This window comes from Diabrotica virgifera, chromosome 4 (genome assembly GCF_917563875.1).
Source record: "Diabrotica virgifera virgifera chromosome 4, PGI_DIABVI_V3a".
NCBI classification, from domain to species: Eukaryota; Metazoa; Arthropoda; class Insecta; order Coleoptera; family Chrysomelidae; genus Diabrotica; species Diabrotica virgifera.
Genome location: NC_065446.1, coordinates 99,881,312 through 99,903,383, shown reverse-complemented (window position 1 = coordinate 99,903,383; position 22,072 = coordinate 99,881,312). Strand labels below are relative to the sequence as shown.

At 32.2% G+C, this 22,072-nt stretch overlaps 1 protein-coding gene across 2 annotated transcripts in view; it reads right to left on the bottom strand.

Annotated features, from left to right (window-relative positions):
* Nucleotides 1–13,353, bottom strand: part of LOC126883869 (aldo-keto reductase family 1 member C15-like) — a 63,047-nt gene extending 49,694 nt beyond the window's left edge. For both annotated transcript variants that reach the window (XM_050649547.1, XM_050649546.1), the window contains exon 1: nt 13,185–13,353. In XM_050649547.1, the coding sequence (XP_050505504.1) occupies nt 13,185–13,313 (129 nt within the window). In that variant the 5' untranslated portion in view covers nt 13,314–13,353. The remainder of the gene's footprint in view (nt 1–13,184) is intronic.
* Between the last annotated feature and the right edge of the window lie 8,719 nt (nt 13,354–22,072).

Sequence of the window (22,072 nt, the reverse complement as noted above, 5' to 3'; positions counted from 1 at the left end):
GGGCATTGCTAAAAACATGTAGTTATCTTCAGTGCGTTATCGTAGCGAGACAGAGATGAACTAGTTTTTGCGTTAGTGAAATAGCTTTAATATTTTTATTTTTTTTTTGTGATTATTAATTGATAACTTTGTATTTAACTTATTTCGCCTTAAAACATAATACCAGCAGAAGTGGTTCTAATTTATTTAAACAACAATTGTTTTTAAACAAATTGTATAAATAAATTTCATCTGCCCGGACAAATTTTTTTTCGGTTTTTTTAATCATTCTGAATAAAAAAGGTTTATTGTAATTTTTCTCTAAAGTTTATCGTTTTCAACTTATAAACAATTTAAAAATGAAAAAAAAACAAAAAATGATGATTTTTAAAGTTCAAAAACACACAATCAAGTAACGTTTACACGTACACGTATCCAGTAACTGGCGCCAGTCTCACTGGAATGCCAGTGGCATGAAAAATAGAGCACCTTTCTATTTGAGACAGCGCTGGCAGACAGCGCTGGACTGGAACAAAATAGCGTTTACATGATGCCACTACCATGCCAGCACTGTCGTTCCAGTGCGACTGGCACCAGTTCTGGATACATGTATTAATACATTATTAATAATGTATTTAGTCCAGAAAGCCACTGCGCATCCGCTAGGAAAAATATTCTAATTCGAATTTTTTGCACAATCTTACTCAAAAAGGACTCCTTTTAACAAATTTGCATGTTGCCAGTACCAAAAGGTGGTCAAAAATTTTTTAAACGTTTTTTTTTTTTGTTTTTTGCCTAAAATTATTTTTTTTGCATGGAAAAAAGTTTTTTTAGGTTTTTTGGATCATTCCAAACAGAAAAGGTCTTTAGTGACTTTTCTCTAAAAATGATAGTTTTTGACATATAAGCGATTAAAAATTGAAAAATTGCGAAATCGGCCATTTTTAACCCTCAAAAACTATATGAAAAACTGAAAACTTTAATGTTGCCAAGGTAGCTAGATATTCTTTAAACATCGATTGATGAAATCCCGAAGAGTTTTTTGCAATACAATATTCAAAACTCCTTTGTTTTTTAATTGCTAATCAAGCGTGCGCGACACTATTTTCCACCGACAGTATGGTGCAAATGAAAGGAATAAATTCGTTATTTCGTAAACCGGCGACTTTAAGGAAAAATCCCGAAACAGGTCGATTTTTATTTTTAAGTTATGATATTGTGGCATATATGGTATACTAGTGACGTCATCCATCTGGGCGTGATGACGTAATCGATGATTTTTTTAAATAAGAATAGGGGTCGTGTGGTAGCTCATTTGAAAGGTTCTTCAATTCTCTATTCAGTAATAGAAACATTTACATAATTATTTATAAAGGGTGTCCAAAAAATTTTTATTAAATTAAATTATTTGACAAAAAAAGAAGTAGAAGGACACCCTGTATAAATAATTATGTAAATGTTTACATTACTGAATAGAGAATTGAAGAACCTTTCAAATGAGCTACCACACGACCCCTATTCTCATTTAAAAATATCATCGATGACGTCATCACGCCCAGACGGATGACGTCACTAGTATACAATATACGCCACAATATCATAACTTAAAAATAAAAATCGACCTGTTTCGGGATTTTTCCTTAAAGTTTACGAAATAACAAATTAATTGTTTTCATTTGCACCATACTGTCGGTGGAAAATAGTGTCGCGCACGCTTGATTATGAATTAAAAAACAAACTAGTTTTGAATATTGTATTGAAAAAAACTCTTCGGGATTTCATCAATCGATGTTTAAAGAATATCTACCTACCTTGGTAACAATAAAATTTTCAGTTTTTCACATATTTTTTGAGGGTTAAAAATGGCCGATTTCGCAATTTTTCAATTTTTAATCGCTTATATGTCAAAAACTATCATCTTTAGAGAAAAGTCACTAAAGACCTTTTCTGTTTGGAATGATCCAAAAAACCTAAAAAAAACTTTTTTCCATGCAAAAAAAAATAATTATAGGAAAAAAACAAAAAAAAAAACGTTTAAAAAATTTTTGACCACCTTTTGGTCCTGGCAACATGCAAATTTGTTAAAAGGAGTCCTTTTTTAGTAAGATTGTGCAAAAAATCCGAATTAGAATATTTTTCCTAGCAGATGCGCAGTGGCTTTCTGGACTAATTAATAAACGCGCCATTAAGGCAAGAGATTTTTTTTAATAGTACCATACGCCATTATAGAACAAAACTAATGCTACACTATGTTATATATTTGTAATCAGGAAATGCAGGGCTACTCAAAACTATAAAAAAATACAGGGTGTCCCATTTGAAATATTGAAGATGCATTTTATTGGGCACTCCCTGTATACAAAATTTGGTCTGTTGCTACACTGTTGGTCGATACAGATAAAATAATACAACTTTTATTTGAAACTTTTTTTGTATTCCCGAAATTAAGGAAAATAAGTAGGTTAAATAAATAATTAAGGAAAATATAATTAGAAACCCTGTACAGGCTGGTTGTTTTAACTGGACGCGAGTGAGCAGGGTGTTCTAGGATCGAAAAATCGGGGAAAGGCTGAAAGGAGAGATATTACAACTGTGTGGTGAGGCCAGCGTTATTGTAAGGAGGTGGACTCAGAAAGAAAGAAGACTCGGGAAAAGAAGATGGAGGTAGCTGAAATGAAAATGTTACGGTGGATGTTAGGTAAGAGTCAAAGGGAAAAGATCAGTAACGACTTGATTAGGTGAAGAGCCGGAGTGACTAAAGTTTTAAAAAAGATTAAATACACAATACCAGAGACTGCGATGGTTTGGTTACGTCAGACATACAAATGAAAAGTATGTGGAACAAAGAATAGAGCGACATGACTAGAAATTTATGGAAAGAGAAGTAGAGGAAACCCGAGAAGATGGAGAGACTGTTAGGCATAGGACTTGAGAGAGAAAGGGTTGTGTAAAGAAGACAGGATGGGCAGGAATGAATGGCGAAATGACTCCCGAAATGACTCCTGAAAAGGAAACAAAATGAGGTAGAAGTAAAAAGTGTAATTGTATTCAATATACCTACAGGGTGATAGTAGATAAGTATGAAAAACTTTAAGGGGTTCTACATAAAAAAATAATGACAGTTTGCTCTATAAACGTATGTCCGCAAATGCTTTGTTTCCAAGATACGGGGTGTTGAAATTTTTTCTTTCAAACTGCTAATTTTTTATTGCTCTAAGACCTTTTAAGCTACGAAAATTAAATTTGGTGTGTTTTAAGAGGTAGTATTGTGCATTTTTTGACAAACAAATAACAATTTTAAAAGGTAAAGATTGGTTTATAAGTTTTCAATTTAAAAATCTTTTAGTAATATTTTTAATATTTTTCAATATTATTAATGTTGCTATTAGGATTGAAAACTTTACCTTTCAATCGCCAGATGACGCTAATCACCTAATCCATACAGGTCAGTTGCAATGTGGGGATAAACTTTCATGGTTTGGTCACTTCGAGCAGAGAGCAGCAGGCCTACGCTTCTCCGATGATGACTCCAATAAGAGTCGAAAATCGTCGATTCAGAGTGCTGGACTGCGCTCCGTATTCTAAGTGAAAAATAAGATTGTTTTGCCTTCGCATTGCAACTGAATAAAAATGGTATACATTTTTATTTTATTAAATAACAATTTTATATTCATCATTGGCGCGCCTACGGGTAATGGTCTGAAGTTTTTTAAAGAAAAAATAGTACGCCACTGAGATATTTCAAATTAAAAATTAGTTTTGTATTCGACGTTTAATTTATGATAAAAAACCTTTATCTTTTTTCATATGGTGCACCGTTTTTATGCAAAAAAAATAAAACATCTTCGCGCGTATTTTTCATTTCGTAATACATTATCAAGACCTCTACAATATAATAATGCCAAACTAGAACAATAACAGAAAATATTTCTAAAAAGATTTTAAATACAATAGAACCCCGCAAATCCGAACTAATTGGGGGGACAGCCTGTTCTGATTCCGAAAAGTTCGGATTATCCGAAAGTTAGTCTAACTATTAATTCAAATCTTTAGTTGTCATTGATTTTGAGTCGCTGCACTTGTCTTACTCTCTATTTTTCCAAGCTCCATTGCAAGATGACCTCGTAGAAGTTGTATAATAACTTCCAGGATGTGAAAACGAAGAAGAAAGTGCAATTACAGAATGGATTTAAGCTGACGACAATTAGTCCGTTCTTTAACGGTAAAATATTGCAAAACCTCTAAATTTTAAAGAAACTCTTGGATTGCCATGAAATTTGACACATAGCTAACAAGTCAAAGAAAAAAAGTGATATTGTGCCGATATGTGCTTTTGCTTCGGGGTGGTTTTCACCCCCTCTTGGAGGTGGAAAAATATTCGTCCAAAAAAAGTCAGGAAATGGATAAACTGGCTTATTTTAAGTAACTTTTGCTCTATAGAGTTTTTTCACTAAGTCAATACTTTTCGAGTTATTTGGCAGTGAATATGTTCATTTTTTCAACAAAATAACCACGCTTTTAGACGGTTTTTCGCCAATAACTCAAATAGTAAGTATTTTGTCGAAAAAACATTCTTAGCAAAAATATAGCCTGTAAAATTTTTTAAAAAATGGTGTATATATCACGTCTCTACACCTAGTAGAAGCAGAGTTATAGCTAATGAAAAATAGGTTCATATTCGTCAAATTCCAAATGGAATACTTTAACGTGAAATAACCAAAAATGAAGCACATTTCGGGGAAAACTCATTAGAACTTATTTAAAGAGTTTAAAAAAAGCTTCATTTTTGTTTTATAAAAAAAATTTCTAGCATCAAAAGTTACGCTCAAAATAAAGTTAGTCCCTTTTGGTTTTGGTAAAGAAATCGAGAAAATCACCCCCTAATTAGTATCTTAAATGAACTTAATCGACTTCACAAGTTTCTTGACTCGTGTATATATTGTTTATATGATCTGTAAGTTTCATCGGTTTAAAGTCCTTATTATTGAAAGGGCTGTAGTTAAAAGGGGTTGAACGAGTCAATGATCACGAATGTATGCACATTTAGAAACACCAAATCTTAATCAATTTTTGTCTAACAGAAAAACAAAAAAACACATGATATTCAGAAAAGCAAATCTGACTTTTTTTGTTTTTCGAGATTTTTGGTATCTGTAACAATTTTTAAGTTATTTTGAAAAAAAGCATATTTTTCAAAATTTAAACTTTTAAAAATTTTACTTTGAAACCAAATTTTTTCAAAAATAAGCATTTTGAATCGATGAAACTTACAGATTATATAAACACAACATAAGTAAAATAACTTGTGGAGCGGTAACGATTAATTTCATTTAAGTTGCTAATTAGGGGGTGGTCTTCCCGATTTTTTTTGCAAAAACAAAAGGGACCAACTTTATTTTGAGCGTACCTTGCTTAAATTTATTGCTAGAAATTTTTTGTAAAAACAGAAATAAAGCCCTTTTTAAACACTTTAAAAAAGTTATAATAGGTTTTCCCCAAAAAGTGCTTAATTTTGTGGATATTTCAAGTCGAAATATTCTATTTGAAATTTGGTGAATATGAATCTATTTTTCATTGGCTATAACTCTGGTTCTATGAGATCCAGAAACTTAACGCATACACCATTTTTTTTACTTTTTTATAGGCTATATTTTTACTAAGAACGTTTTTTTCTACATAATACTTACTTTTTGAGTTATTTGCGAAAAACCGTCTAAAAATGTGGTTATTTTGTTGAAAAATGAACATATTCACTCGCAAATAACTCGAAGTGTTGACTTGGCGAAAAAGCTCTATAGAACAAAAGTTACTTAAAATTAGTCAGTTTACCCATTTCCGGACTTATTTTGGACATATATTTTTTCACCCCAAAGAGGGGGTGAAAGTCACCCCCAGGCCAAAAGCACACATCGGCACAATATCACTTTTTTTCTTTGACATGTAAGCTATATGTATGCCAAATTTCATGTCAATCCAAGCGGTTCTTTAAAATTTAGAGCAAAAACCGTGAACGAATGGACTAAATGGACACCAAGAATTTATGAATGAAGAGATTGTAAACTTGGTTCAACCTGAAGGCAATCCTAATAAACATGAAGAAAGCGAGGAAGAAGTTTCCCTGCCAGATCCAGTGTCACATGCAGATGTCACTAAAGCTTTGGATGTGGATCTACCTTACGTGGAGCAGAACTGTGCTGCGTTCAGGGTCAATGAAATGCGTACAGTGCATCTCGCAAAAGTTAGAACAATATTTTTGGACTCAAGTTGACTACAAGAAAATCAACGTAAGTTTCTGTTTAACCGTTTTAAGCACTATATATAAAGTATGTATTCATTTTTAAGTTCTAAATGTTGAAGTCCTATTAATCCTACATTATTCAATATTCTGGTTTTACTCTGTATAATAAACATGTTTTTAAGTATTTCTCTTGAATTTTTAAATTTTTTTCACTTTCTGTTGGTTCGGATTTGCCGAACGTTCGGATTATCGGGGTTAGGATTTGCAGGGTTCTACTGTATGTGCAAGGCTACAACAAATGTTCAAAATGACCTCCTTTAAAGGTAACAGAGTAATTTTATATTCACCATTGGCGCGCGTACGGGTAATGGTCCGAATTTTTTAAAGAAAAAAATAGTACGCCACTGAGATATGTCAAATTAAAAATCTTTTTTGAATTCCTCGTTCAATTTACGACAGAAAATCGTTTTTGTCTTTTTTCATATGAGGCGCCGTTTTTATGCAAAAAAATAAAATATCTTAACGTTTACAAAGTATTTGAAATAAGTTTCTATGCATATGGAATCTACCTCAAATAATTTGTAAACGTTAAGATGTTTTATTTTTTTCTCTAAAAAGGGCACCGCATATTAAAAAAAGATAGGAATGATTTTTTGTCGTAAATTGAACGAGGAATTCAAAAACGATTTTTAATTTGATGGTAATTTTGAACATTTGTTGTAGTTTTGCACCTAGTTAAAATCTTTTTAGTAATATTTTCTGTTATTGTTCTACTTTTTTTTTATTAATGGCTTTGACATAGCCAATTAGCCAGACTATTTGTTTTTTTTTTTGTATGGTATTACAATAACAATTTTAAGTTAATATCTAAGCCTACTTATTATCTAAATTTACAGGGTGTTATAATATATTAATGAATACGTTTTTCAATTTTGTGTGATATTTTTACAATTTTATAATTTTATTATCTAAGCCTATTTAAAATTTAAAATTACAGGACGTTACATATTCGTAAAGACATTTTAACGTCTGCTTATTTTTTGGAAAAAGAATTTCGTTTAAATTGACAGGTAAAGGACAATTTAGATCAATTAACTTTTCATACATCACTTTAATATTTTGTCTGTACTGTCCACACTCCAATATTAGGTGCTGTAGATCTCCCATTCCACCACAGGCGCAATATGGGTTATCACTGATACCTATGCTGTGTTTGTATGCTGGGGTGAGTGCGTGATTTGACCTCATTCTGTTTATTGTTTTTATAAATAGCCTATTTGATTCTTGTTTAAACCATCTCTCATTGGGAATTAGTGGTTGGCAATTTCTAAAATTTATTCCCGTTGTACTTTGGTTATATACACGTTGCCAATTTTGTTTGCAATGGTTTTTACTGATATTATCTATATCGGTTACTGGTAGAAGTATGTTGTTTATGTTTCGTTTGGTTAAAGCTGCAGATTTAGCTAATTTGTCGACTTCTTCATTTCCAAATATTCCAGAATGTCCTTTAACCCAACAAATAATAATTGAACTGCCCGAGGAAGTAATATCAAAATATAGACTCTTAATTTATATCTCAATGTGGTTTAGACTCTTTGTCGATTGGATAGAAGTGAGTTTGTCCACAATACTTCTACAATCGGTGAAAATGATATAATTGTCCATACCAACAGAGGCTATATATTTTAGCGCAAGTAATAAAGCTGATAATTCGGCAGTATATATTGAAGCTTCATTAGGCAATCGGCATGATTCTTTGTATTCAGAATTCCAGTGATATATTGCACTTCCGGTTCTATTTTGAATTTTGGAGCCGTCAGTAAAAATATATTGAAACATAGGCCACTTGTCTTTAATTATTTTATTGATAATACTGCCTGGAAGGTTTGAATCCATGTAATTTGTTTGTGTTATCTTGGAAAAGAGAGTTTCAGGAGGTTTAGTGTAAATTGGAGGTATTTTATTTTTGTATATTTGGTGTTCATACATTGTCAATTTTCTATAGCTTTCAACGTATATGGGGGTTTTTTTAGTACACCAATATTTGTGGCTTAAATCTAATATATTCAAGTTACGAATAGTCCTTAAGTAGCTGACGTTTTTTGAAATAGCTCTAGCTACAAACTTATCTGTACAAAACTGTCTACGTAGAGTAAGTGGTGGTTCCTTAGCTTCAATCTCAATAATAGTAATAGGAGTAGATTTTAAGTAACCGAGACAGAGTCTCAAACATTTATTCCTTTGGATTTCAACTTTATTAAGATATCCTGTTGACGCAGACCCATATAAATGACAACTATAGTCGAAAATTGGTCGAATCATTGAGCGATAGAATAGCAATGCAATATTGGGGTCAGCTCCCCAACCGGTTCTACAAAAAGCTCTAAGGATATTCATAGAATTTTCTGATTTCTTTATAATATAATGAATTTGATCCTTCCATAACAATTTACGATCCAAATACGTCCCAAGATATTTAACACAATTTTTTATCGGAAATTCTATTCTACCTAATTTGAAGGTGCCTTGAGGAATTTGGCGTTTTTTGGAGAAAAAACAAATTTCAGTCTTTGTCGTTGATATGGATAAACCTAGAGAATGGTAATCATTTTTTACACAATCTAATGTAAATTCACAATGTTGACGTCTACAAATGTCTAGAGAAGAATGCGAGGTGTACAACACAACATCATCTGCAAATTGTAAAATATTAGAGTGTGGAGGTACTATGTGTTCTAAATCTATATTGTACAATGAAAAAAGAAGTGGACTTAAAATACTACCCTGTGGTATACCTATACTCGTTAACCTTGGTGGTAAAAGGTTCTCGTTTATTTTTAAGTAAGTCCATCTATTCTTGTACGGATACAATGAAATTTGAAATTTTAACTGGCATTCCAAGATCTACTAATTTTTTATAAAGAATGTCTAAATTGATGTTATCAAACGCTGAAGTTACATCTATAAATGCTGCAGCTGTCGACGCCTGATTTGTAAAATTGACCTGCAAAGAAGAGACTAGGGAAGTGAGAGCATCTTGTGTAGATCTGGATTTTCGAAAGCCGTACTGAGATTTGGGAAGGATATCTTCGGACTCAAGCCAGTATTCAAGCCGATTTTTGATTAATCTCTCTAGAGTTTTTAGTATACAGGAACTTAAAGATATAGGTCTGTAAGATTCAACTTTGTTATCTGGCTTTCCTGGTTTTTTTATAGGTAATACAATATAGTCCTTCCATGCTTTGGGAATTAAATTTTTGTTTTGCCATATAGTGTTAAAAATTTGTAGTAATGATAGTTTGTGTTCTGTAGGTAGAAAATATAGCATAGAATATGATATACAGTCCATCCCTGGAGATGAACTATTATTTTGCTTGAGTCCATGATTTAATTCCCATAATTCAAATGGTTTCTCTAGATTGAAGTTTTCTCTGGGTACGGTAACTGTAGCTTCATTTATTTGACTTGGAACCCAAGGAGGTGAAATCTTGAAATGGAAATCTTCTATCCATGCAGCTTCGGTGTTTATCGGAAGTTGATTGGACTGCTTTCGGTTTTTGTAGCGATTTACTTTCTTCCAGACGTCGCTGATTAGAGTGTTGGAGTTTAAGCTTTCGCAGTAATTTATCCAAGTTTGTTTTTTTCTAATTTTAAAAGTTTTCTTTGCTAAGGCATCTAATTTTTTGTATTAAATTATATTGTGAAGATTAGGATTTGTTTTATAACGTCTATATGCTGTTTTGCGGTTATTTGCAGCTGATTCGCAGTTATTATCCCACCATGGTTTTGGTAGCTTGTTTGTAGGATATTTGTTATTGTTGTATGATTTTGGAATTGAAATGGTTGCGCATCGGTTTATTTCGGCAACTAATTCTTCATAAGTTTGTGGTTGTTTTCCCGAATAAAAGTTCGATGAATACAAATTCCAATCTGCTTTATGCAAATTCCATCTTTTGTGTGTATTGTCACCAGGTTGTATTGCTTGTTCCGAGTTTTCCAAGGCGATGATCAAGGGTAGATGATCAGAACCATGTGGATCTTGAATAACAGACCAAGTTAATTTAGATACAATGTCCTGGGTACATATTGTTATATCGATTGCTGATGGGCTGGAAGTTAGTGCAAGAGTTGGAGAACCATCATTTAAAAAAAAACTTTACCGTGAGTATCATTATTTTCGTAACCCCATGCCATGTTGTGAGCGTTGAAGTCTCCACCAATGATGAATGGAGAAGGAATGTGTTGAAAAAAATTGACCAATTCTTCAACCGTTACTCTAATACCTGGTTCTTTATATACGGATATTATATGTATAGGTTTCTTGATACATGAAAGTTTAACAGCTATGCAATTATAAGTAAAATTATAATTATCCAATAAATTTATCTCTTCTGTAATTATTTTATTTTTAATTAAAATTGCTGTGCCTCCGTACCCATCAGGGCGATCAGATCTAAAACAATTATATCCTGAGAAGTTATAAAATTTTTCTGGTTTAAACCATGTTTCTGATAACATGGCCACATATACATTTTTTTGAATAAGTAAGGCTTCTAAATTTGGTTTATTAGAAACTGCTGAGCGACAGTTCCATTGTAAAAAGTTTATAGGGTTAGTTGTGTCTGACATGATGTTTGAAATAGTAAGTCTTCTTGTGAGATCGCTGCCGTACTTAAATATTTATTAATATGTTGTGTAATCTCTGTTTTTGATTTGTCTAAATTTTCAGTGAGTTTTAATGAACTAATTATATTAAGAACCAATTCTAAAATTACATTATTTAATTGTGATGGTACTCCTTGTGTTTGCAAGTTTGTTGTATTTGTATGCTCTGTATATTTAGACGTATTATAAATACCACCTTTTTGTCTAGGAATATTTTCTTGAGAAAGTATTTCTTTTCTAGCTGATTCCAAAGGATTGGGAGAACTTGGCCGGTGTCGCTTAAAATTTATTTTTTCTGGGTTATTACTGCTGAAGAACATTTGTGAGGAGAATTTCTTTGATGATGAAGCTGATTGATTTGGAATTACTTGATAAGATTGCTCATTCTGATTAGAATTGGTTGGTAAGGAAGAACTGCTATTTCTGGCAGCAATATTGGCATATGAAACTTTCGGAATTTGTTTACATGCATCAAAGAAATTTAGATTTAATGATGACATCGTATTCTTAATTTGTTTCTGTCTAGAAAATTCAGGACATGAACTTAGGTGTGTAGTCAAATGATTACCTTGACAGCTGAAACAAGTTGGAGTATATTCATTTACTGTACAATCTTTTGTATTATGGAAATCATGACATTTGTTGCACCTGGGACGTGCTTTACAATTAAATCCAAGGTGTCCAAAACGGAGACAAGAGAAACATAATAGAACTTTTTGAACATAGGGTTCAACGTCTTTGATCACTTTGTTAATTGTGATATATTTAGGAAGAGTTTGTGCTTTAAAATTAACAATACATGATTTTGTTGGAACTTTGTCTATTATTGTTTTTTCTTCGATATGTTTCTCTACCTTTCTATTTATTCTTCTAACCGAAACTACTTCGAACTTACAGTGCATATCATATTGTTTAATTTTATTTTTGATATATTCTTCTGAAAATTCTATATCTATGTCCCTAATTATACCCTGTCTATGGAGTATAAACTTCGGAACGTAAACATCTAAATTGTTGTTTGTAAACAATGAGCAAGCTTTTTGATTGATTAAAAAATTGGCTGATTGGTAATCTTTAAATTTAATTCTAATTCTATTCTTGCCTATTGAATCAATACTAGTAATTTTGTTATCTAAATTCGAAAATTTAGAGAGTATAATGTCGCCAATTTTGATAGCATTAAGCTGACCTTTAAAGTTCGGAGTATTATTTTCTATATATGCATGGAAAGGTCCTACGTCACTGCTCTGATATAGGAAATGTTCTCTTATATTGTCTGTAGAATTATCAGATTTATTACTTACAGTTTCTCCTTTATTTTTTGATTTACCGTCCCATGTGTTATTTATATTGATGTCACTTTTCTCTATATTATCATCTTGATCCATCCTGTTAATATCTGGAGGTTTATCTGGAGGTCTCCCTGCATAGTCCATATTAAATTTTAAAGTTTTTAATAATTGAACACTTTGTCGCTTCTAATTGACGTCTCCAAACGGAAACACCAAATGGGGTAAAATAGATTCAAATACAATTAACTTCTAGGTTTTTCTTGGTCACTGGCAATAAAAAACTATTAAGGATGTAATAGATCGAGTTTTACAAGCCCAAAATATGTTATTTCGCTATTTAAATAGTAATTTTCAGGAGCTGTTTTTTAGATGACTGTATTTGACGTCTACAAAAGTCAAAAGTGATTTGTTCTACTTTGGTATTATTATATTGGAGAGTTCTTGATAATGTATAAATATTAAGAAATGAAAAATACGCTCGAAGATGTTTTATTTTTTCGCATAAAAACGGTGCACCATAGGAAAAAAATACAAGAAAGGTTCTTTTTCATAAATTAAACGTGGAATACAAAAATAATTTTTAATTTGAAATATCTCATTTTCTTTTAAATTCAGACCATTACCCGTAGGCGCGCCAATGATGAATATGAAATTGTTATTTGTTTGCAAAAAAATGAACTACCTCTTGAAACCCACCAAACGTAATTTTCATATCTCAACCGGTCTTAGAGCAATAAAAAAATTGGCAGTTTGCAATAAAAATTTCAACACCCTGTATCTCGGAAACAAAGCATTTGCGGACATACGCTTATAGAGCAAACTGCCATTATTTTTTCATATAGATTTATCCCTTAAAGTTTTTCATACTTATTTACTAACACCCTGTATGTAATACTACCCTAACCCTACGTGATCTGCAGAGCTTTACAAATAAATAAAAAATAAATTAAAAAAAAGTTTTATGAATAAATATTTAAAAAAACATAAACTGAAATTGTAGAACTTACCAAAAATGTTCCATAGCCAATGGCCGGCATCTTAACTCCTCCGGTCATGGTCATATATGGGACCGATGAATGTACCATTCCGACATATAAGAAACATGGTACAAAATAACAAAATAAGCGGATCTTCATTTTTGTAGATTCGATCAAAGATTTAATAGTACCTACAAATTAGAATGTTCCTTTTTCTATTTATTTGTTCTTTTATAAACGACTTGATCAAGGCTAGATTGCAAAGCTATTAATTTTCGGAACGATTGAGGATATCACTTTAATCGTATCATTATTTTGGATAATAATATATTAAATATCACCTAAATGTTACTTACAGAACAAACCGTACGCAATGGTACAATTTTAAACAGATTAATTTCTTGTAAAAATAACTAGATAATTGTTTTGAATATGTAATATAACCAGTAATGCGTAAAAACCTTTTGTTAGTGATATTTTGAGAGAAATGAAGTGGTTAAATGATTATAGGATATGATATGCACCTGTGAGTTATATTTATTGTACCTATTCATTTCTTCTTCTTCTTCTTCTTTTGGCATCATAGCCCTGGATGGATCTTTGCCTGTCTATAGTCTAGCTATGTCCTTTTATTCAGATCACTCTTGTGCCCTTCTTCTCCATTGTCTTATATTCATGGTTTTGAGGTTGTCTTCCACGTCATCCAACCATCTCGTTCTGGGTCTTCCTTTTTTTTCGTCTTCCATTGGAATATCGTCCTTGCGCGAGCAAAATCTGCTATGTGTAGAAAACTAAATTTTACAGGGGAGACATAAAACTGTTTTGTTTGAAAATGGTACGTTGTGTAAGATAGTTGTTTATGGAAGATATATGTAAAATAATCATATGGTTAATGTAAAATAGTATATTGTGCAACAAGTGCAGAAAGGTACTAATTTCTCACGAGTTTGAAAAGTTGCGGTACGAGCGCAAGCGAGTGCCGCAATTCAAACGAGTGAGAAATTACCTTTCTGCACGTGTTTCACACTATACTTTTTCTACAAGCACAGTTTTTCCTAAAAATAAAAATCACAATTTCCAAACGACGATTAATTATAATAGGTACCTATGTGATAAATTTTAAACTGTATTTAATTAATACCTACTAATCAATTTAAATTTATTATACCTAAATAAATTGCACAGAAATCAGTTAAAAAATTAATGCACTGCCTTAATTTGTTTAAATTTAAACAATTATTACACATTATTGACATTATATTTATGCAGTCACGGATTTAAACAAAACCTACTTCATTCGACGTCTCTTGCACAGGTTGCTAAATCCTTATTGGTTATTTGATAATTATAAAATGTTTAATAAGAATAAAATTGTAAAATAAAACAGTTGTAACATCCATAATTTAGTTTCTATGCTATAGTTAAATATAATAATTGTCTTATAGGTTATATATTTGTCTAAAGTTTAACCACGGATGTAAACAGAATATAACGTTACTCAGAATGCGGTAGTCCACGGATGTAAACAGAATATAACGTTACTCAGAATGAGGTAGTCAACTGTGCAGAAAAGAACTTTGCGGCACAGAAACGTCACTTTGCGGCATAGAAACGTCACTTTTCTGCACACTAATGTCAAATATCTTATACTGTGAGAAAATATCAAGTTTGCTAACATAAAACCGTGCAGAAAAGTGCACTTTGAATAGTGGTTGTAGAAAAACGTATTTTACTAAGTCTGAAATAGGCACTGAGAGTTATTTTTGTTTTTGTGAAAAAAAAATTACATAGCAGATTTTACTTGGGAGATTTTAGTAAATAGCAGATTTTGCCTAACATGTTCAAATAATTTTTTCTTTTATTATCGATTTACAAATAAAACAAATGAATATTCAACTATGTTTATTGTGAATTAAAAAAAAAACAGAAACAAAAATGGAAGCTTCTAAACGAAACATTAAATTTACTGAAACATTTTGTAGTTTAGTTTGAACTTATTTGTGTGTCAAACTGTCATAGAATGCATGACTTTCCCGGTCTATAAATCTTTTGAGATCTTGCAAATTATCATATTTTTGCTTGTCAATAGTTCGTGGACTATCATAAAGCTTAGGAATAGGGTTGAAGAGTGTGTTAGGGCGTCTTTGTGGCGCCAAAGCATAGTCCTCAGGATGTCGAAGTTTAAAGTATACACACCCATCAGGAGTGCATTTGAGTGCTCGTATGTCGACAACTCGTGGATCTCCTACAGACTTCCCCGGTCTTATGCTGTTGAAATTTGATGGGACACTTTCATAGTTTAAAAAAAATTCGTAATGTACTTGATTCACAACATAAGTCTGACGCGGTCGTGCTGAATTCATTAGTTTTACATAGCGAGATGGCGTCCATATTGAAGCTATGAACACAGATTCCAGTGTCGAGTGAGTCGAGTCTACTTCCATCATAGTCAAGTATGAGCTGCTCAATTGTGACTTTTAATTCTTTGGCCAGATCACTTAGAGCACTGCACAAAACTTTGTTTCGGTTCTGATAATTGCAACGATCGGATACCAAAACGAACTCTGTATAACTACGCGGACAGTTACGAATGAAGTCCACAATATATGGCGTAAATTCGTTTGATGATACCTGGCCATCGGCTTCGTGCCATACGTACATGAATACATCTCTTGATTTTAGGTTATATAATGTAAAATTATGCAACTAAAGTTTATGCCTATAGTAAGCAAGAGATGCGAGCAGTTTTGGACTCAATAGAACACACTGCAAATCCATCGTTACTACAAGTCTTGTTTCTGAAGCCGACTCTTTTGCAGCTGCCTTGGCTTCACGTGCTTCATTCCTCATTACAATGTGAAGGTCATACTTGGACTTGCTTACATTTACATTTTCAAACTCAACACACTTGTTGCATCGGTCTTTGCGAGGAAGATGTATGGAGATTTTCTTTTTTTTTTAATATTTGGCACATAATCTTATGTGACACTGAATTAATATTATTTTCTACACACCAGTGTTTGTAGATTTTGTGCATATTATTGTATGATTTAAAATTACTTTCAACATACTGATATTCTGTCTGTCTCCTGCAATAATGACTTGGAACTATCGGTAAGAGTTCAATCCATCTCTCAACATTTTTATGATTAATTTCTGATTTTGATACAGGATTACTTTCTTCTTCTACAGCTGGGTCTGTTACATCGTTTGTGCCTGTAGTGTTTGCTGGTGCCGTCCATCTTAAAAATGTATCACGACCAAGATTAAGTGTGTTTAGAAAAAACGTTCGACACACAAAGATTCGATTGCCTGACGAAGGTGATTTTAAATGGAAATCACGTGAACAGGCTTTCTTCGGTTCAACATTGTTTTGATTACCTATTTTTATTTGTTTCGGAGAGTGTATGTCAACATTACTTTGTACGAAAACTCTTTTTGCCTCCCAACTTGTTAAATTCCAAAACATAATGTTAATCTGTTTTCTTTTGTCGTCTGTTATTTGGACACATAAATGAGTTCTTTTTGTTTTCTGTTGAACATCGTCATGTTTACATCTTGGCAGTACACCTCTCTCCTGTCTTTCTACTGCCTGAGTTATCTTTCCTTCTTCATTTTTCTCGAAACCAATGTACGTTTTTCCCATCAATAGATTCTTTTTAGCTGTCCGTCTTTTATAAGCTGGTGCTTTTTTCCTGGATAACCTAGTAATGGATTCCTCAGTTTGGTCGACCGCAGCTATGTCATGGGGTTGGTCGACCGTAGGTGTGTCCTGGGGCTGTTCGACCACAGCTGTGTCCAGGGGTTGGTTTACCGTAAGCGTGTGTTTAGGTTGATTGACAGCAGTCGTGTCCTGGGACTGATAGACCGCAATTGTATTCTCAAGCTTGTCGACAGCTGGTGTGTCTGGGGGCTCATTGACCGAAGTTGTTTCCCCCATGTATATAGAAGCAGAATTTGGACGCGAGTGTACTTGGGCAGAAGTGGCTATGATTGGCGTCCAATTTGGATCAGTATAGTCATATTTTTAATATAAAAGTGCCTAAAATATAGTTACAGCGGAGAATTTAATAAAGTTAAAATCTGTTAAGTGCACGTAGTCGCTCAACTTTTACAAAGAGCAATTTCGGTTATATGCAATTTTAGCACATAGCAGATTTTACCTCACCTGAACACATAGCAGATTTTAACCAAATGTTTATAACTTGGTTAATTATATTCATAGCCTACAGCAGATTATACTAATGTGTTAAGAATTCAATTTTGAGAATTTCTGTGCTCATAACTCAATTTCACCAAAAAATGTACATAGCAGATTTTACCCGCACAACGACGATATGTTCTTTGCTGTTTTGCATCTTCTTGTCTCTGGACATGTCCTAGCTATGACAGTCTTTGATTTTTCACAAATTATACAATATTATACCCTTCATTCAACTCATTAACCTCGTCGTCATGTTAACTTAACATTAACTTACGTCCTGATTCTCCATGTGTCGTATTCCTCTTGCACCGGGCCATATACTTTTCTCAATAGGTATCTTTCTTTCGAATGTCCTGAGTCGGGCTTCTAGTGTAGGACCCATAGGTTGAACCTCGCAAAATGGACACAAGTCCGGTTTTATTTTTTTTTCTGGTATATCAAGGGGTGCTTATTATGAGACTAACTTTTTCTTAACAAATTTCGCCCCGGAACCCCCATTTTCATCCCTTTAAAGGGGGTAATTTGTGGTTTTTGCGAAACGTAGCCCTTCCTGTGCTTTTTGCAAAAAATTTACTTAATAGTAAAATGAAGAGGACTATATTTCCTACTATTTATTTCCCGACAGCATATGTCTATCACCCAGCGTTTAGCAGGGGTTGACACATTTTTAAAAAAGATGTTTTTAAAAAAAATTATTTGTCCCTAACTGTAATGAAAATTAAGAAGAAACCCTGCGGCAATTATTCACAAATAAGTGCCTGATTTTTTGGTATACGTTTCATTTAAGGGCAATTGCAAATTTTTTAATTACAGGGTGTTACATTTTAAAAAACCCCTTTTTATACCATCTGAACCGCCTATGCTAGAGTAAAAAAACTTTCAGCGATTATCCACGTACTAGAGTTATTTACAAATTTGTATAATGCACCCCCATATTTTCCCCGGAACCACCCCAAAAAAAAAGGAGAATTATTAAAGAAAATAATCAAAAATTGATTTTGGGCCACCACTGTGGCATAAGGGTGCAAAGAAAATAAAATATGCATACGTCATAATGTGTAGCAGACAATGTGTTCTTTTATTTTCCATAAGTACTTTATCCATAAAATGAATACGTGACGAAAAAAAAAACCAAAAACTGGAGCCCGCCAAAACATTTCTGAGGTTTACGCCGCCACTGTGTCGTAACGGTTGCTTATACGAAAAAAATGCATAGAACCTTATTTGTAGAAAAAATAGTGGTCTTTAATTCTGTATACGTTTTGTTTTAAAAAAATGCATATGTAATGAGAAAATCGTCAAAATGGATAGGGGTAGTTTCCGCAGGGATGTTGCAATAATCATATAGATTTATGAAAAACCCTATTGATGGAGCATATGCCCATATGGGTCAAAAAGCAAAAAAAAATGTTTTCAACCCCCCTTTATTTATTTTTTTTTGGCTACAGGGGTTGCATTAAGAAATCGCTTTTGGTGTCCATGCATGGGTAATAAGAACGTGCACAAAATGATATATAAAAAGGAATTTATTAAAGAAAATCACTTTCTTTCTTAATTCTTCTTTTTTGGTGGTGGTTCCGGAAAAAAATGGGGGTGCATTATAAAAAATTTGTAAATAACACCAGTACATGGATAATCTACTCTCTAGGCTACTCTAGCCTAGCATAAGCAGTTCAGATGGTATAAAAAGGGGTTTTTTAAAATGTAACACCATGTAATTAAAAAATGGGCAATTGCCCTTAAATAAAACCTATACCAAAAAATCAGCCGCTTATTTGTGATTAATTGCCGCAGGAGTTTCTTCTTAATTTTCATTACAGTTAGGAAAAAATTATTTTCTTTTAAACATCTTTTTTTAAAACTAATCTTTTTACTTTTTAAAATCATTCTAATCCCAAGTACGAGAAATAATGTTTTCTCGTATTTGGGATTAGAATTATTCAGTAGAGCCGTAGAGCGGAACAATATACTCAGAATCAACCTCTAACTCGTTTCGCCTAAAAATCCTCATACGTGGTATTAGAATGTAGGTAGCGATATATTTTTTTTTATTTATTATATATTATTTTTTTTATTTTTATTTTATTTTTTTTTTAATATTTTTTATTACGGGAAAGAAAAGGATAGCATAAGGTTGGGTTATTAAAGGACTTATATCACTAACGTTTTACAATTTAAATAAATTTTTCCATTTACAAATTCAATTTCATTTCACGTATGTGGCGAAAAATTATTTCATATATATGCAAGTTGTTGGATTTTATTAAATTTTATAAATATAAAAAGGTAGCATAATAGGAATTATTTCACTATTGATATACTCATATATTTTTTTATAAATTGGTTTATGCAACGTGTATTTAATGAGCAATTTAAAACTAAATGCTTAATTGAGCCTTCTTCGCCACATTTGCAAAGTGGAGTTTCAGCTAAATTAATTTTAAATTTATGTAACGGAGACAGAGCATGGTTGAATCTTATTCTAGATAGTATCCTAATCATGTCTTTATTGAAATTTGAGTTTTTAAACCACGTAGAGAACTGTATTCTTGGTTTCACGCCTTTATAATATAATCCCTTGTTGGACAAATTGTACATTGTTTGCCATGAATTGATCATTTTTTCCTTAAATGAGAAATTAGATCCTCAATTACACATTTATATTCTGATTCTTTAGATGTTTCATTATATTTGGCAATTTTGTCTACTATTTCATTGTTTAAGAATCCACAATGAGCTTTTATCCAACAAAACATTATATTAGATCCTCTTAATTTTATTGTACCCACCAGATTTATAATTTCAGACAATACATAGTTAAATCCAATATTATTATAGTAAAAGCTATTTTAAATTTTTTGTATTGAACTTTTACTATCAGAGAATATGACGTAATTAGCTTTAGTTCCTGTCAAATTACTAGTATAAAATATTTAAGTGCTTCTAATATTGCTATTAATTCAGCGGTGTATATCGAAGTGTTAATTTCTAGATCTACTACCTACTGTACTAAATTTCCGATCTGGATCGTAAAAGGCAGATGTAACCTTTAGATCTGATTTAGATGCATCCGAATAAATATATGAATAATTAGGAAACATATATTTTTTGTCAGCTTGGAACATGCTATTCCGGATACATTGTGGAAATTCTGAGTAGTCTCTAAGATAACCTACCTTTATGTTGTCCAAGTGTTACTAGTGTCCTACTAGTGTCCAAGTGTCCTACATGGTAATTCTCTCGAACTGGAAATGTCCTTACTATGTTGTATGCTTACGTATTTGTATGATTCGATAATAGGTATTGTAGGCTTTTTTGCCAATATTCCTTGACTAGATCACAAATACTGAGGTCAAAGCATATTTGTACTATAGGACTTTTTTTTGCAAACATTTTTAATAAAAACTTCTCAGTTAAGTATTCTCTTCTAAAATTTAGTGGAGGTTCATTACATTCTACATTTAAATTTGAAATGGGTGTACTCTTAAGTGCACCTATACTGATTCTTAAGACTTTATTTACTAGCGTATCTAATTTTTGCAGGTGAGTATTCGCTGCTTGACTATAAAAAATTGACCCATAGTATATTATTGATCGAATATAAGCTTTATAAAAGGTAAGCGTAACATTAGGATCAGAACCCCAACTTGTATGACACACTGATCTTATTGCATTTAGTCCTTTTTCTGTTTTTGTTAGTAAGCGGTCTATGTGTTCTTTCCATAATAACTTCCTATCTATTACCATACCCAAATAATTAATGGATGATTGACCTCAAAATTAACGTTATCGAACACTATAAATTGTGGTATTATAGTCTCTGTTTTTTGGAGAATATACATGCTTGAGTTTTTTTGTAGAGATGTTGAGTCCTATGTTAAAGTAATAATCTTCTATTGTTGAAAACATTTCACTCATTATGTTGATACCTTGATCGATTTCAACTTTAGATATATACATACACACATCGTCAGCAAACTGTAGAACGTTTCCTCTTTTATTAATTTTTTTATGTAAGTCTGAGGTATACATGTAGTCTTAGTATTAGTAGAGGACTAAGGATGCTTCCTTCCGGTAATCCAACATTAGAAACTCTTGGATCCAATAATTAATTGTTGATTTGAAGTTGTAGATTCCTATTTGAGTATAATTGTATTATTTTTTTACCAAATTCACTGGGTATTCCTATTCTCTCCATTTGTTGGTAAAGGATATTTAATTTGATAATATCATATGCCGCTTCTACATCTATGAATACAGATACCAGGGATTTACGTTCAGAAAAGGATATATTAATATCTAGAATAAGGTTAGCTATATTTTCTAATGTTGATCTTAGTTTACGAAACCCATATTGTGTATCACTAATTTTGTTATTTTTCTCTAACCAGAATTCGAGTCTTCTCTTTACCATCCGTTCGAATGTTTTTAAAATACACGATCCTAACGAAATTCCTCCATATTAATCCGCAGAGTCTATGTATATCTCTATTTAGTTTTAAAATAGGTATAATTACAAAATTTTTCCACGAATCCGGAAAATTCAGATTTTATCCATATTAAATTAATTATATTTAACAATCTCATTTTCTGGCACCTTGGTAAATAGTACAGCATAATATAATGGACATTGTCTAAGCCAGGAGCAGTATTCTTATGACACTTTAAACTATATTCTAATTCTTTTAGGGTAAATTCATTTAACAAACTTGAA